The 18,836-nt window shown below is 36.8% G+C and overlaps 1 protein-coding gene across 2 annotated transcripts in view; it reads right to left on the bottom strand.

Moving 5' to 3' along the window:
* LOC149018692 (CemA-like proton extrusion protein-like protein) overlaps nucleotides 1–18,836 on the bottom strand; it is an 80,980-nt gene that overhangs the window by 53,726 nt on the left and 8,418 nt on the right. For both annotated transcript variants that reach the window (XM_089152848.1, XM_089152847.1), the window contains one exon: nucleotides 16,497–16,670. In XM_089152848.1, coding sequence (XP_089008974.1) covers nucleotides 16,497–16,670 — 174 coding nt within the window. The remainder of the gene's footprint in view (nucleotides 1–16,496; nucleotides 16,671–18,836) is intronic.

Genomic DNA, 18,836 nt, shown 5'->3' with positions numbered 1-18,836 from the left:
TTATACGTCTTGGAAAAAGGAAAGAATTTCCTTCAAGAATAGGACAGTGAATTGTTCCCATGTGGTAATGCTATCCAAAGGTAAGCTATAAAGCCACTTTTTGGCTTGGTCCTTTAATGCAAATGTTATAAACTGCAGTCTTACGGCATCATGAGTGAGTTGTTGTACCTTCATAAGGACACAAACCTCCTCAAACTCCCTAAGAAACAAATATGCATCTTAATCAGGTAACCCATGAAAATAGGGTAACATAGACAGATAATTAGGTTTAAGTTCAAAATTATTATTCCTCACGTCAGGTAAACGTATACAAGAGGGTTGTGCAAATCTAGTTGGATAAAATTTATCTCTAAGACTCTTAGGTGGAGGTATGTCTTCCATGGTCAAGGTAGATACTCGAACAATTCGATTTGTGGAATCACGAGTCCAGATATGCATGTATTAACCACTTAATACAATTAAAAGCTCTTATGAAACAATGAGTTTTTTTTTTTTTTTTAATAAAGTAACTAAAGAATAAAAGAAAAGAGAATAACAAAAACAGAAGTGAAAGTAGTGAATTTCCGACCACAAAGATGAAAACAATGATTCCAAAACTGTAAGGTTGCCGTATAGCTGAGCGTTGTATAGGTTTGACAGCAAAGGAATCCATATAGTCTTTGGAGCCACCTACAATCGAATCCTAGAGATTCTGGCAGAGAGTGGAGATTATTATACGTTTTTGTTTCTACTCTAGTTAAGAGTAATATCTTGAATTTTTTTTTAAAAAACACTCTGATTTACCTAAGAATAAGAAAAATAAAATGGACTAATACCCCTCCCCAACAACGGCGCCAAAAACTTGTTTGCAAAATAAAAATAACCACAAACGCACGGTATCGTGTAGCTAACGGGTCGATCTCAAGGAGATATGCCACTTCAGAATTTAACCTCTTAATAATAATTCGAGAGTGCAATGATTCAAGTTTCATAACTAATTAATTAAAACTAAACGAGCGGTCCTAATCCATACATCTAATGCGATCGAATTGAGACTAAAAAAAAAAGGGCGTACCCAGTGCAGAAGCTCCCACACTGTGGGGTCTGGGGAAGGGACTTTCTAGGCAGCCTTACCCCTGCTTCGCAGAGAGGCTGATTCGAACCAAATTGAGACTAAAGATAACAAAAATATAATCAACGCATAAATAAAAGGCAGGCAAAAAATGCGACCAATAAATAAATAAATAAGTGGGAAGTGATCTAAGTGTCAGCTCTAGATCAAGGGAAGGGGAGTATAATTAGGATGACTTTGACCGTGGACCCTTTGCCATAGCTTACAGTCCACTGATCGGGGGAACGGATATTAGAGAAAGAAATGCAAAAAGTAAATAACAAAGCAACAAAAGGAAAAGGGAAACCTTAACCAAAGAGAGGCACGGCTGAAGACATCTTTGATCAAGGACCCAGGGGGGAAGGAGAACAATAAATAAATGCTGAAAAATAAATTGCATAAAGTAAATAACAAAGCAATAAAGGAAAAGGGAAACCTTAACTAAATAGAGGCACGACTGTAGGTATCTTTGATCAAGACCTAGGGGGAAGGGAGAACAATAAAAAAATGCTGAAAAGTAACTTCTAAGCTGAGAATATTGAGGGGTAGATAGAAGCAGGAATGGAAGGGGGAGAGAAGATTATTGACGAAGGTTACTTACTTGCATCTTCGAACGATTCGAATCTCAACCAACCCTAAGAACCAGATCTAGAATGATCTAGATCTGCAATTGCTAAACCCAGAGAAAAACGAATCCTCAAACTTGAAACTTGAACTTGAAATTGAAATTTAAGTTGCATTACATAGAAAAATTAAACCTAAACATTCAATCTAGAAGTTAGAATCTCACAAAAGCAATCAAAGAAAACTAGAGAAAGCCTAAATAAACTAAAAAGAAAAGAAAGTGTGCTTCTCCTAAGCTCTAAAAATGTTCTCCCTAGCTAGATTATGCTCTCCTTTTATAGAGTTTACATGGGATATGATTCTTGACAAGGTTTGAATCAAACTCAGAGTTCCAATCTGACTCAACCAAGGAGGGTTTTGGCGTACTAATCGGACTAACTTAGAGAGATCAAATGCACAATTTCACCGTTGGATTTGAGGATGAAGAAGTCATGAAGCTCTCGTCCAAAAATCAGCTTGATCGGACACCAGATGACCATTCGATGAAGGGCTTGATTGAAACTGGACAAAGACACTAAAAAACGGGATTTTTCCCTTTTCCTTCTCTAAATATAATTCTTTTTCCTCTTTTTCCGTCTTTGATCAGATCCCAAATAGGAAATAAAATATTGAAGTATGCAAGGACTCTTTTTCTCCATGTTTTTATTTATTTCTAAAATATTTTGAAGTTGGCCCATAATCACATCTCTAGCCCATCATGCTCCAAATCAAGCCCATTTTCGCACTTGAGAATTTGAACGGACCTCTTTACGTGTAAAATTGCATGTTTCCTACGTAAAACTCCAAATATTCATTTAAATCTTGAAAAATCCTAAAATCTACAAAAACAACATAAAACCCAAGGTAATTCCACTCTAAGTGTGTAAAATGTATGCTTTATGCCCTAAAATTTCACACATAAATCTGCTCATCAGCAAACATCTATCACTACTCACCAAAACATGCAAAGAACCGATTTAGAGTTGCTACCTGTCCCGTGAGGCATTGGACATCTTAAATAGTCTTCAGAGGCTCCATCTCTATAAGGACCTTAATCTTCTTCAAACTTGCTTCTCTGCCCCACTAAGAAATCACAAATTCTAAGAACTTAACCGATGACACACCGAATGTGCACTTTTCAGGACTAAGCTTCATCCAGTACTTTCTCAGGGCATCACAAGGTCAATGATGTGGTCTCTTCGGGCTGTGCTTTTGACGAGCATGCCGTCTACATAAACCTCTATATTGCGGCCAACCTATTCCTTGAAGATCTTGTTGACCACCCTTTAGCATGTAGCCCCCCCCCCCCGCATTGTTGAGCACGAACAACATCACCCTTGTAGTGGTAACTCTCTCGATCCGTCATGATGGTCTATGCTTCTCATCCTTTGGTTTCATTCAAATTTGATTATGCCATGAGTATGTATCTATGAAATTCAATATCTTTTGAACCAGAAAAAAAATGAAATTCAATATCTTGAGCCCTATTGTGGCATCAATGAGTTGGTCAATTCGCAGCAAAAGGCAGCAGTCCTACAAGCAAGTAGTATCTAAATCGGTAACATCCTCCACTTGTCGTTTGCCTTCTTAATCATTACTAGATTAGCTATCCACATTAGACATTGTATTAGTCTTATGAACCTTGACATTGGATTAGTCTTATGAACCTAGAGAGTTCAAGCTTCTTGACCTCTACATAAATTGTCACATGTTTCTCAAATGACAAGTTATGGGGTCTTTGAATGATGGTAAAGGTTCAGGTCCAACAGTTGTGCTTTGACACTTGTCGATCAATTCCTGGCATATCTATTGCCGAACATGCAAACACGCATTCTTGTTAAGGAATTTGGCGAGCTTTGAAGTGACACCCTTGCTCGGACCGAATCATAGACCACTGAGAGGAGACTTTGGAGTGTAGTTGCACTCACTCTAGTTACTCGAGTGGCTCTCCTCTTTGTAACTTTTACTCATCCATATCATCAGGTACGTTGATGGCGCATGGGGTATTCAAAGCCGTCTCTCCTAGGCTACTTCTCAGGTTGACATCACTCCTCCAAAAGGGCCTTTGACCTTGAAGGATAGCTCTCTGGAGAAGCTCGGTTTTGTTTTCTCCACGTGTCAATTTCTTTAGACTAAGATGGGGATTCGAGGACTGCAGAGACCCTCCTTGGATCATGTTTTCCACTTCCATATAATGCACTATGACGTGATAGTTGGGATGATCCTGCACGCCTTGCCAATGGCTTCCGTTGATGTTTATTTCCCACAAACCACACCAAAAGATGTTGTGTCCAAAACAAACAATCTGGGCAAATTGCGGGTGAATCTCCACGAACCTAGTCTAGACCTATTCACAAAGGAGGAGTGAGAACGGCCTGATCTTGAGGATCAAGAAGCCACCTCTGACGATGGAGTCAGTAAGTCAAAGCAACACCTTTCCCCAACAAATAGGGTTTACAAGCCCTAAACTGAAGAGTTACAAAGCTAAGAGTTGAACGCACCAGTATTGACCTGATTTAGTCCTAGTCGTCAGGTCTTCCACAAATCAACCTGATCCAGGCATATACAAATCCATTCTTGGGTTGGTTGCAACTTGATATCCACAGTTTTCCAATCCATATCGTACTTTACCCTGATGGAGATGCCATCCCTGCTGGCTTAGCTAGTGATAACGGCTTACTACCATGGAGTATCTTTAGGAATCTGGATAGTCTGGTTTTACCAATCCTTCCCCATTCATTTAATCATATGTCACCTTTTTGCTTCAGGGACACGAGGTCAAACTCTTGTTTTCACCAAGTTGGCTCAATCTGGCTGGTTTGACCGCTGATTCAGGACATAGCCCATATTTATACAACACATACACATGAGAAGTAATACAACAACATGATGAAATGGGAAACCTACTTTGTACAAACCCAAAAACTAGTTATTTTGAAATGCCAAGTGTTGTACACACCAGTAACCAGTCACGGTTTTCCATTTTGAGGTTTGAACACAAATTTGTTTGGTCCTAAATGTATGATTTCATTACTTTCTAATTTTTATGAGTATATTATGCGTATAGCTTCTATTGTTTATCAAATAATTGTCTGATTGTGATGGTTCACAACTTTTTACTTAGGTTGCTTGCAACATAATTAGGGACAATGACATTGCATGCAACATGGAGTGCCAATGTTGGCAAACAAACGGGAGACAGTGTTCCACTATTGTGGGAAGTTGCTCAATAGTACAGGTAAAAACATGGTTGAAGAAACATTTGGTTGGGGCTTAGGTGGATACATCTACATGTACCAAGTTCCTGACAATGTGCAGCAAGTAGAGCACACCAATTACCTGAGCCTGTGGAGCTACTTAGTGCTTAGCACATAGGGTCTCAACTCTCGAGTGGTAGTTTTTCCCTTCGTACTGTAATTTGAACTTTGAACATGTTTACTGTAATAAATGGTCTTGTTTGCACATTGATATACGAGTTAAGGGCTCTGTCTGAGCGTAAGAATAACATTTAGGTTTTACTTCAGCAAAGTTTTCCTACTTGGGATCTGAAATGGAACTCTCATTTATGCTAGACTTTCCATTTTATCTAAGGGAACCACTATGGTCAAAAGGCCCTTAATAGGCTGGACAGCAAGTATCAGCCCTAAATGGCACATAATACCCCTCAAGATGGATATCAAGTTCAGAAGAAAAACTTTAAATCATCTTGCCGATGTCTCAAGCCAACTCACTTTTTGAAGGGGCAAGTAAGCCTTACGAGCTCAAGTTCTTCATCTGATGTCGAATGTAACACAGCAGTCTGAAGAAAAGAAGAAATAAAAATCAGAGAAGAGATGGTGTGAGGAGAGACAGAAGAGTCGATAAGAAGAAGAAAGGAGAGAGAGCTGCAAAAGTTGCAGTTCTCCGCCTCACGTATAGAATATATTAGACCAGGAGAGTCATCAGTTTAGGAAATCTGTAGGAATTTGGGAACAAATCAAATCACATCTGTCCTATATCTATCTCTACTAAGTTAGACCCATAAGAATTTGGACCAAATAAGTGAGAACACTGTACCTGGGATGCCTAGCCTTGACAACCAAGAAACTGTAAAAAGTAAACTCTACTTTTTGATAATATCTTTTAATACTGAATATCATAGTTTTAGTGGTGTTTGTAATTCTTGTAATAATCCTCAGTTTTTGGAGACAATGAGCCAAATATGCTAATTTTCTGAGATTAATCATTCAGGGATATTGAGAATAGGAAATTGGTTTATTCATCTATGATTTATGTGAACTCGACAGCAGAAATAAAAGCATCTACAGAGATGGTAATGATATGGAAAGCTTGATGGGTTCTAGAGCAAGGAACAAATTTCGGTCGAAATGGGAATTTCGACCTTGCAAAATGCCGAAATTCCCATGTTTCGGTCGAAATTTCGACCGAAACTGGACACTTTTTCTCAGACACTTGGAACCTCAATTTCGGGCCTCATATGCACTCAAATTGATTTGGATTCTTGCATACTATCTATTTCAAGCATAATAAACACTATAGAACTACTAGTTTACTAAAAAAACCATTGAAAATGTAACATCCAACTTTCCAAGCATATACTACATATGAGAAGAAGCGAGAATGTTTGGTTTTTACAAGTCTATTCTATTCAATGTCTCCCTCTTCCGTCTGCACCCCATACAAATGACAATATAAGTCCCATGACGTTCGCCCCATATAGTTTTGGACGTAGTCAGTAATTGCATCTTTGTGCTTGGCCTCCTATTTTTAAATATTAAATATATATATAAAGCATTTTTTAATATATAAATAAATAATTTAAAAATACATAAAATGCACTATCTTAAAAACATCCACAACATGCTCCAAAAATTGCATACATGCTTCAACTAATACTCTCCTATTTTTAAGTTTAAACCAGAAATTAATTATTTTTTTAATTATTTAAATGTATATTAAATACAGTAAAATTACATAATTAACAGAAGAAAAAAAAATTAATTCAACACCATAACAGCAATATGGTGTCTCAACTCTCACATACATTAATTTGAAGCTCATACATGTACTATATATATATATATATTTTAACAATATACATAATTTATACTAAATATATTTTTAATAACATATAAAAATAAAATAAAAAAATAGTAGGAAGAATAAAAAAATTATTTTGACACTACAAATTTATAGATCAACACTCTAAAGTAAACATACTTAAATTTGGAAGCAATCTAAGATAATTTAAGGCACAAACAAAACAAAAATTAAAAAATGAGGAAGTTGGTTACTCACCTTGCAAGATTTGAGAAAATGTACAAATGCAGGAGCAAATCTAGTGTTTGAATGACATGGAGTTGTAGAAATTAGGTGAAAAGAGGGATGAAAGCAAGAAAAATAAAAAATAAAATCAAAAGAGGGTCGAAATGTCTCTAGCAATGGGGGTCGAAACATGTAAATTTAGTGATAGGGGTCGAAATGGCTCGAAATTGGACATTTTAAAGGCTACAAGTGTGTCGTTTTGGCTCGATATGGTATTGGGCCGAAATATCGTGTCGTATATCGGTTGATACGACACGATACAGGACACTTTTCATGCCTATCCACTAATTTCGTTTCGTTTTCAAATTTTGCAGGCATTTCGAGCGATATTTCAACCATATCGCTCGAATTTTGTTCCATGTTCTAGATTACATGAAAAAGCATTGTAGAGTGTGAGATGAGATCTGATTTACTTGTAATGAGATTCAGATTGTAAAGGACAGCACATTCATCGCAGCCGGCATTTTTGTCCTCTATTTCAGCAGGAAGACGGTTTGGGATGCAGGTGAGAAGAGGGCATTGATGTCATTCTATCCTACCAAGGGGAAAATGGTTATAAAAGGATTCAAAATTTTCCCCCATTAGTAATTACTACCTCAAGTTAATGGCATGAGTATTTCTGTTAACAGTTTCAAACCTCAGGGTACATTTGCTAAGTTTGCAAAACTGAGGCACCTTTCCTGAATTTGATAAACCTCAGGAAGTCCAAGTGAAGAACTTTAAAAAAAAAAACAACATTTTATTTTATTTTTTGCCATGGAGTGGGGTGTAGTAGATTTTGAAAAGAATAGACTAAAATAGAGTACATTACTACGACATCCCTCACTTATCTTACAAGCCCATGACCATATTCTATGTTTTAGAAAATTACTACTGTATCCCGAGTCTCGATTCTCCAACCACATGAAGAGGAATTTTAATCCACATGGGTGGATGCTTGACAAGTGTCTAATTCAAAAACATGATCCAGCTTTTTAGGAAATTTACGAGAATAGAATATAACCCTATTAACCACCATTAAGATTTATTTCTAATTTTCATATTAACTTAATTAAACAAAACAACATCCCCAAAAATTAGCAATCAATCTTCTCTCTCCTTCTCAAATCTTCTCTCCCCCTCATTCATGAGTCACAACCCTCTCTCTCTCTCTCTCTCGTTCAAATTGTAATGAGAATACAAAACGAAGATTCTGAACAATACCAAGAGGAAAAGGATATCTGGATCAAAACAGAATAAGAGACAAATTCTGAAGTCATCACAATGTGCTTAACCATAGAAATCTATTTTGTACTATTGTAGTCTTGTCCTGTTCAAAGTGATATTCATAAGACGGGGATAACATTCTAATTTTTCTAGAGAGAGAATTAATGGAATTAGGGACGAGAAGGAAAGAGAGACAAAGAATGCAAGCAGAGAGAGAGAGAGAGAGAGAGAGACAATGAGGACCCGTGACGGGTGAGTGAGGGAGAGAGAAGATTGATTGCTAATTTTTTGGGATGTTGTTTTGGTTTAATTAAGTTAATATGAAAATTAAAAATAACAAATTTTATTATAAATAAATCTTAATGGTGGTTAATGGGGTTACATTCAATTTTAGTTAATTTCCTAAAATGTTGGATCATGTTTTTAGATTAGACAATTGTCCGGCATCCACCCATGTGGATTGGAATTTTTCCTCTCCATGTGGGCGGAGGATCTGGACTCCTGCATCCCCTGACTGACAGTGTAACGAAAGAAATCTGTAATACCCATAATGCCACTATTAATAATAGTGCAAAATACCCCGCAAAACCTAAGTAACTTATTATTAAGAAAATTGGCATATCCAAAATACCCCGCAAAACCTAAGTGACCCATCATCATTGCCAAATGGCAGTAACCTTGGTTAATTCTCAATGTCAACAATCCCATGATCATGCTCCACATCTACCAAAGAAAAATAGAAGACCATTAAGTTAGCCAAAGGCATCTCAATCAATGTTCTCAAAGCGTCCACCTAGGCAACCCCGCCTTCCCACCTAGGCAACACCTTATTGCCTTGCTTGGTGTCACCTTAATTTTTTATGCCCTCTATCACCTAGCATCGCTTCTCGCCTTGACAACCATAATGTCAATCATTCCCCCCACACGGGCATGCCGAGAATCTTGGCATGCATTTTTCTACATCCTTCCTTGGTTTTTTCTTCAAATCCATAAATGTGACCATTGTTGAACTCCTTTGGTGCTAATAATCAATGAAAGACTCAAGCTGTATGCCAACTAAGATTACAAGAGGGCGAAAAAAGAAAAGAAAGGGCTAAGAACCCAACAAGAAGCAGAAGTAGGGAAATGAGAATTGAAATAAGTGGGAGAAACAATGGACCACAAATTTCTAAACTTAATTTCAAGTCTCTAATGCAGGAGTTCCATCAAGAAATAACCACCCAAATAAAGAGGAAAAGAAAGAAAGAAAGTAATTAATTATATAATAAAAATAAAAAAACCTCCTATGCAATCCAGAAAACTAGACTCGGAGAGACAAAAAGGAGAAGCACATTACTTTGCATTGAGAAACAAAACCTCCTCTTTTTTCAATCCAGAAAACCAAACTCAAGAGTGTTGAAAGGAAGAAAGCACATCACTTCAAAGCATCCGATTGAAAAAGAAAGGGCGCCCAAGAACGATGATACATCACAAGCAAAGTTCTCCTCCGACTATCACCATTCCAAATATGTTATTCCCAAGTTGATACTAAGGGGGGGTGAATCATGTCTTATAAAATTCTCTTTGATGTAATAGTTGTTTAAGCTCAAGACAAGGTTGGTCAAGATACCCATGTAGTTATCAATTACACAAAGGCACGTCCACCACACACCACAATGTGGCTAGGTCTACTAGATAGTGCACCACCACCACTCTACAATCAAAGTACTCCAATATATACAACAACAACAACAACAACAACAACAATAAGCCTTGTCCCAACTAAATGGGGTCGGCTACATGGATTCTTGCCCTCCAATCAGTTCTGTTCGAGGCCATGCTAGATACAAGGCCTAAGCTATACATATCCTTTCTCACCACTTCTCCTAAGGTTATCTTAGGTCTACCCCTAGCTCTTCTAGTTCCTTCAATATGGATTATTCACTTCTCCGTAGGTCTCCGTTGGCGTGGCGTGCCACCTCAACGACTTTCTCTAAGCTTATCCTTGTGGGAGCAACTCCCCTAATATGATCGTTTCTTATCTTATCCATCCTGTTTTGCCACTCATCCATCTTAGCATCCTCATTTCTGCTCCCGGTTTATCTATATGATTCTTTTAACAGCCCAACACTCGCACCGTACATCATGCTGGTCGAACACGGTTCTATAAAATTTTCCTTTAGCTTTAATGGACCGCCGATCACATAAGACCCCGGACGCACCTCTCCACTTCATCCACCCTATTTTAATTCTTTGGGAAACCTCATCTTCCAAATCACCTCTTTTACTTATGATTGAACCTAGGTACCTAAAACAATCACTCGAGAAATCTCTTTATCGTCAGTATCACCACCTCATCATCTGGCCGATCATGACTAAGTTACAAACTAAATATTCTGTCTTCGATCTACTAGTTTAAGCTTTTGATTCCAAAGCTAATCTCCATGATTCTAATTTGGTATTAATCCCCACTTGGGTCTCATCAATCAACACAATATCATCCGCAAGCATACACCGGGGGACCTCATCTTGAATGTCTTTGGTTAATTCATCCATTACCGGTGCAAATAGATATGGGCTTAAAGTTGACCCTTGATGTAGCCCACTGTTATCGGGAATTCATTACTTTGTCCCCCACTGTTCTAACACTAGTCACCGAACCATCATACATATCCTTAACTATATCTATATTTTACTTGCAACACTTCTTTTCTCTGTACTTGCCAAATTACGCTCTGGGGACTCTATCATAGCTTTTTCTAGGTCAATAAATACCATATGAAGATCTTTCCTACATTCTCTATACCTTTCCATAAGTCTCCTAATTAAGTAAATAGCCTCCGTTGTAGATCTTCGGCATAAACCCATTGGTTCTCGCGTAAGTGTCTCAAGCGGGTTTCAATTATTCTCTCCCATAATTTCATCGTATGGCTCATCAATTTAATGCCCCTATAGTTATTACAACTTTGAATATCTCCTTTATTTTTGTAAATTGGAACCACAACACTTCTCCTCCAATCATCTGGCATTTTCCCTGTGCTCATAATCTTATTAAACAACTTAGTCAACCAAACTAGTCCATGGGTTCCTAAGCTCTTCCATACTTCAATTGGGATTTCATCAGGACCTTGTGTCTTGCCGAGTTTCATCCTCCTTAAAGCTTCTTTTACTTCGGACATCGAAATTCTACGTATATAAGTTCGGACCTTGGTGCCTTGGTGAAAAGTGTAATCGTCCGAAACAATGAAAAATAAACTAGAAACACAAGACACCAAGTTTACGTGGTTCGGCCAAATTGCCTACATCCACAGAGTAATGCCCTAAACAGAGCATTGTATTTACTCAATACTTTCCAACTAAAATCTTGATCAATACAATGATCAAAAAGCACCCACAAAAGTATAAAGCCACAACCTCAAACAACTCAACCCTAACAAGCAACAACTTGAAAGGTGAAACTTTTCAAATGAGGGAGATTACAATAGATTACTCACCTCCTTCAACGTTTTTACCAAAATATGCATTCGAGCTTGTTCTCCATACCAATCTTGCTTCTGGACTTCTTCTCCTTGATTTTCTTAGTCTCCACAAGACAAAAACCTCAAAAATCCGCTTTTGTTTCGCTCACATTCAGTCTTTTAAAGAGGATAAACGTTGATGTACAGGAACCGTTGGATTTCATCTTCTAGATGAGTCCTTAAGAAAAACTAATCACACAACCATTGGACATCCACCTTAAAATGGCGGGGAGATCTAGGCCGTTGGATGTCTCAAGTTATATGAGACCTTACAAGATTTTTTCAAATAGAATATTTTTTATTCTATCTTAAACATGCAACACACTGGATCATTTTAATCACTTAACTTCGCAATGTACCATATATGCATACCCCCAGCCAACCAAACACCTCGCAATGGAATCTTTTCAGTCATGGACACTTGAAAACCAAGTGCATCAATCTCGTCCCTTAAAATCAGATCTTCATCCATGTCCTTCTAATAACCATTAGATTTGCACCATTCAATCTTTCAAAATTACATGTTCCTCCCTAAGATACAAAACTTCTTTCACAAAGACCCCCAAACTCTTTAAAAATTATTTTTGAACCCCCGAATGTAGATTACATCACAGAGAGCAAATTTCATCATAAAGGCCAAATTTCATCTTATTTCTATACTGCCCAGATTTGCTTCTATATCACACTCTCATGAGAAACCTCATAACTTCCTTGTTTGATATCAGAAGCACAATCTGAAAAGTGCGTTGGAAAGAAGACTTCATGAACTACATTGTTGCAGTTGAAGTTGAACCCATAAAACAATTGGATGACTACCCAAAAATTTATCCAATATGACCCTTGTGCAGTGACCTATGAAATCCACCATTCTAAGGAATCTTCGCTTCACCCAAAACACTTAAATCTTCTCACAAATACTCAAGACTATTGTAATAGTGTTAATCACCCTCTAAAAACATAGAAAATGCCCAAAGCCTTCTATGGGACCTTCACTTCAATAGAACCCATGTACTCTAGAACACACTGTATTTTGATTGCCAACAATGACAACACATGCAATCTCAGTCAATGGAACAACAAAATATAAAGTCTCCTTCTGATACAGAAGGACCTAGCATAAGAAATTTTCAACTTGGATATCTCCGCTCAATTCTTTTTGCTCACTTGGACTTCCTAACAGACCATTTCTATTCTGAGCCGAAAGTAAACCCAACCTTGCATATGATGATGTCATATTGTCTTGAACTTCTGGCCTTCACTTTAACGGTGCATACAGTACATTCAGCCTTTCTGTCATACTTCTGTTAAGAACCTCTGCATCATAGACAACCATGAATGTGTGAAGCAAACACAACATCTTCGTCAATGAAGATAGCCCACAGTTTGAGTTAAGTTCTGTGAAAAATAACATTATTGAATAAGTTTTCATAGATCTTGCTTCATTAGGCATTCTTTATAATTCTTTCCCCTGGCTGTGATGTTTTGTATCTTTGTTTCCAATTGCCTATTTTATGAATTGTTGCGATGTATTTGTAGTGTTTTCTTTCTTGAAAAAGCACTCCATTAGATTTTTAACACATTGCAGGAAGTGAACTTCATTGTTCCTTACACCGGATTTTTTTGGGTGTCCTTTGCCAAGATAAAGATTTCTCCTGGTTACAACCAGAGAAGGTGAAGACATTATCAGCAAAGACTGAGATCCTGCCACTGATATACGAACTAATGAAGATGAGACAAAAGTTAGGGTTGAGTTGTTGTCTTACGAGGGTTAGTAAAAGGAGGCTGCTAATGTGGCTGGGACTAAGGAAAAGGGTAATTTAATCAAGGGTAGATCACAATATCAATGGTGTTATGGTCATTTAAATTCTAAATTTCAAATTTCACCTTTAAATATGTCTTTTTAAATATTTAAAACTAGCGGTGTTAGGCACAAGGGGACGTTTGTAATAGAATGAACTCCAACGGGTGTAAACGTAACTATTTGCAAACACAAGGGGTGTAAATATAATTTGCTTTTAAAAAATAAAGATACAGAGACAGAGAGAGAGAGAGAGAGAGAGACACTCTATACTACATGAATATTGGAAAGTAATGCAAAAACTCGACCTCAAATCGGTGAAACCAACATGAGATCAATTGCAACCAGGATCAACACAATAATGAAGAGAAAATTTACTAATTAGAACTTTATTTTTTGTTTTTCACATTAAAAAGATAAGAAGAAGGAGATACAGGAGAAGGATATATAGAATAGAGGGGGTAGAGGATAGGCTAGCTCAGCTCTGGGTCTCTCGCTCGAAGCTATCTCAGCTGTTGAACATGGATTTTACTCCATCACTGAGGCTACTATGCCATAAATCAATTTCTCCCGAAATCTCCTCTTATATTGCAATTAAAAGGCCTATTTATAGGTTAGCTAAAGCTTTACAATGAATAGAACCTCTGTAAACTAAAAATAAAAACTAATTCAGACCCCCCCCCCCCAAAAAAAAAAAAAAAAAAAAAAAAAAGGAAAGTAATAACCTAGTAGCTAGCAAGGAAGAAAATTCAACGGAAACAAGAATTTCAACCTTGCAAAAGGCCAAAATTTCAATATTTCGGTCGAAACTGAACACTTTTTTCTGGAAATTGGAACTTTAATTTCAGACCTCATATGGACTCAAAAAATGATTTCGATTATTGCATACTACCTATTTCAAGCATAATAAACATAATGGAACTAGCATTTTCTAAAAAAAAATAAAACCATTGAAAATTTATCATTCAAGTATAATAACAAATGATTGGTTTCGACAAGTGTAAATTGTACTGCATACAAGCATAGAATCATCAGCATACATGAATTGTTTGGTAATATGGTTACATATACAACAAGTCAACAAAATAAAATGACCGACTAGATCAAGTAATGGTGTCTCACATATATTAAGTTGAAGCCTATATATCATATATACATAAAATAAAAATACATAATTTTAGAAAATAATTATTAAAATCAGAAAATGAAAAAATGGTAGCAAATAATAAAAAGATAAGTTTAACAAAATACAATCATAGATCATAGACCTAGGGTAAACATATGTTAATTTCAAGGCAATACAAGATCATTTAAGGCATGAACAAAACAAAAATAAAAAAAAAAAAAAGGGGAAGTTTGGAACTGTTGGGTATGGCTCATGCTTCACATTCTATTATTGCTGGAGTTTCCTTTGTAGTTGTTGTGGCTTAGGAGGTGTTTGGAGGCAAAAGAGTTGTGGAAATTCGGTGAAAATAGGATAGAAATCAACAAAAACTAAGGAAAAACAAGTTGGAATGTTGAACTGGTTGAAATTTCGGTCAAAATTTCAGTCGAAACCACCGAAATTGTCAAAATTTGACACTTCTCCGAAATAATCGGAATTTCGTTTCATTTTTGAAAAATGAAGACATTTCGACCGAAATTGTCGAAATTTCAGTCGAATTTTCTTATCTTGTGAAAATAAAAGCCAATTAAAATTAGAAACTACTAGGCTTTATGATTCAGCCACATGGACATATACTGAAATAGAAACTACCAAAATAGAAAAAAAAAACTAAGTTCCTAAATTTCCCAGGAACAAAATCTTCCTGTAATCTGAACTTTGGCCCCACAAAATCCTCTATGAATATTTTCAATATGCCAAATAATGGGCTGTGAGTCTGTTACACTGTTCACGTGAACAGTAAGATGAATAATCTTTTGGACCCTGTTTTGGCCTTTTCAAAAGACCATCTGGACTCAATGGGCTGGCTTTGAGTAGGCCTGGTCCATTTCTAGTCCACTTGGTCCAAGTTCCATGGTTTTATTCTTTCCAGTCTTCAATTCTACAATAGAAAGCAAGATTAGAAAAATCAAAAGACCACAACTCTCACTCAGCAGAAATGCCTTGAAATCCTCAAATACAACTGCCTAAATATATTACACTACACCCCAAAACAAGAGATATAAGCAGGTTCACTCGTTAGTAATTATTGAACCTTCCTTCGTTATTAGGCCACAAGATATAATCCACAATAATTAATTGCACATTATTAACCAAATTATAAACTAAAACTATGACATCTTGGAAAATTTAGCAAGTACATAGAGGGTACAAGGAAATATGGCATAATCTACAACCCCCCAAAACCAACCCCCAACAAACCCCCCCCCCCTTTTAAACCAAAAAGAAAAAAAAAAACAGAAGGGAAATCCCTCTTGTATTTGATTATAACTGATAATTTTTAAGCTTATGTTTATGGTGTATAGTACAAGAACCTAGGAATGATATACTAATTTATCATGTCTTCAGAAGCATTCCCCTATCAAATGAATCAGATATTTTCACTTAATAACCCAAAAGAAGTTTACATCATTTAAATAAAATGGAAGGAAAAGTGACAGGTAAGGAAAAAACACTTCAACAGATACCAAGATTATTCTAGAAAAACTTAGATTCTTCCTTAAATGATACAAGAGAGCCCAAGATGCAGAGAACTTCATAATGAAATTGGACAATATGTTGATCATATTAGACAGTTCAGTAGAGACTTGACTATTAACTTTTGTTATATGTCAACAGGGAGAAATATCTGAAGGATTAGTCAACTACACTCTTAAGTTAAAATTCTTTCAGTACAGGATTTATTTAAGCACCAAGCAATTGTAACATCTTAAGAGAAATATCAAAAAGACAGCTGGAGAAGAAGGGTAAGAACATAACTGATGAATCACCCAAACAAAAAATCTAAAATTGAATCGGATAATTTCATCTTACGCTTTATGTCGCAACTCTGACCAAACCTCCTCATCAGAAAGAGGAGGAGATTTACCAATCTCCACTTCAAACCGGAATCTAGCCCTCTCCAATTTTAATGCCTTCACCATCTCGAGCTTTTGGGGCCTTCTAACATCAAGCAATTGAGCTGCAAGAGGTACTGTCTTCACATACCTGTTCATAGCATAGATTTGGCACTCAGAAGGTAGTGGCACTTCTACAAAGTCGGCCTTCTGTCATTTAAAAGAGACGACTATTCTGCTGTTGCCTTTCTAAGGGGGGAGGGAGGGGGGCAGAGAGAGAGAGAGAGAGATAGAGATGCATCCTATTCAACTTCTAGAACTGGCTTCCTCGAATCATAAATATTAGGAATCCTGAATACAAGCATTACTAATTTTCATAGCATAAGATGGTGACAACATGAAAAATTGGAATTTGACTTCAGCTACCCTTACATAGCATAAAAATTTGCTGCCATGAAAAATCAGAATTTCTTTTATGCCTTGTCAAATAGAACTAATCATTAACATGGGGACAAGAAAGCCTGTCTCTGCATATAAATTCAAACTCTTTTTTTTTTTTTTGGGGGTCGGGGGGGGGTGACGGAAGGTGTGTTTCTGTACATTTATCCTTTTGCTTCAAGTTAGTCACAAGCATAATGCTATTAGTTTGCTGGTAATTCCATTGGTATATTCTAGTATTCATACATTCAGTGTTCTTATGTTCCTTACATTATTATTTAGAAATAGAATGATTTTGGACTGGAGAGTGTTAATTATGTATGCAGTTTCTACCACTTGCAAATCTTGACTTATTTTCTTCTCCTCGTAAATTAATAACTCCTCTCTTGTATGCTCGCTGATGGATCCGCTACAAAGCTAACAAGTCATGGAAGTAGTCTCTCCCACCTCATCCATAAACTTTCCTCCCATTCTTTTTGTTCCTGAACATTTTTGTAAAAAGCTTTTATTTAATAGTCAAAAGAATAATTAATATAGGTTGCAATCAAGAGACTAGATGGAAAGGTAAAAAAGCTAAGGAGGATCCAACTTTAAACTTTGGTACATTGGGGATAAAAGTAAAAAAAGTGAGGAGGCATAATAGAAAAATAAAGATTTAAAGAATGATGTGATTGATGTTAAAAGATTAGGTGATGGGATAATGTAACCAGGGTATAGCGTTAGGGGCAATAAGATAAATTCCCTAGACTTAGGGTTAGCCCAGGAAAGTCCAGCAAGGGAAATGGCATAACCGAAGGGTTTTGGGTAGTTCTAAGGCTCAAATGATGGCTGGACTTGGGGATTTAGGTCTGAAATTGTTTAGTGTAGGGGAGGGGATATGCTGTGACACAAGGAAGATGACTTGCATTAGGCTAGGTATAACCCTGACATGCGCCAATACTCAGACCTGAGCGATAGTGTTGCCCTAAACCCCAGCCATGGAATGTCCGAGAAGAATGCAAGACCCAACTAGCATTAGAGAACCCAAAAGACGTGCATCAGAGCCGTGAGGGAGAATGATCTGGACCTACCCAAAGGAGTATGGTGTTTTATCTTAATGCATGTCTGCCAGCATACTTAGAGTTAGAAGCATACATGCATTCATTGTCTTATATCATTGCATCATGTTTTCTATGAACTCCTTGTAGTTGTTTATTGTGATTGAACTATTTGCTGAGTTCTTTTGAGCTCACCCTTCGGGGGATATGTTTTTAGATTCTATTGCAGGTACCGATGACTTCGAGAACCAAGACTACGAAGCCACAGCGAGTGACCGGCCCTCTATGCAAGGTGTTGGCTGTTACGAAGATAACGGTGAAGATTCCTTGTGTTGCTATGAATCATACCAAGATTAGTCCTATCTTGGAGCTAGTGCGTCCGGTTGTGATTACGAGAGTCTACGAATATAATCATACTTTATTTGAGTTAAAAGAGTCGTATGATTAGACGTAGATTGGATTTTGATTCCTTAGTTTTATTCAATACTTTTATTTCAACTCGTAATACTTTAGAGCTACTTTAGAGTTTGATCTACTTCTCCGCATTATGATCTATAGAGTTATTTGCCGATATACTCTACAGTTACATTCTCTGTTTGGTATCATTTTATTCCGCACTCTGATTACATTCTGATTATACTTTAGTTATACTTCAAGATTATTTCTTTGGTTGATTTCTTAATAAAGTTGAACATTGAATATTCCTTGCTCATGATTATTGTGTAATGTGGATATGTATTTTCTCTAAAATTGACCATAGGACTTGTGGATCACACCTTCGGGTATCGCTGTTAGGGTACTAACTGGGGGGATGTGACAGTAATGGTATGTATGTTCATGTG

This window comes from Hakea prostrata, chromosome 4 (genome assembly GCF_041222555.1).
Source record: "Hakea prostrata isolate BN-2017 chromosome 4, UWA_Hpros_2, whole genome shotgun sequence".
In the NCBI taxonomy this organism is placed as follows: Eukaryota; Viridiplantae; Streptophyta; class Magnoliopsida; order Proteales; family Proteaceae; genus Hakea; species Hakea prostrata.
Note: the sequence above shows the minus strand (reverse complement) of the source record. Positions and strands in the feature narration are given on the sequence as shown.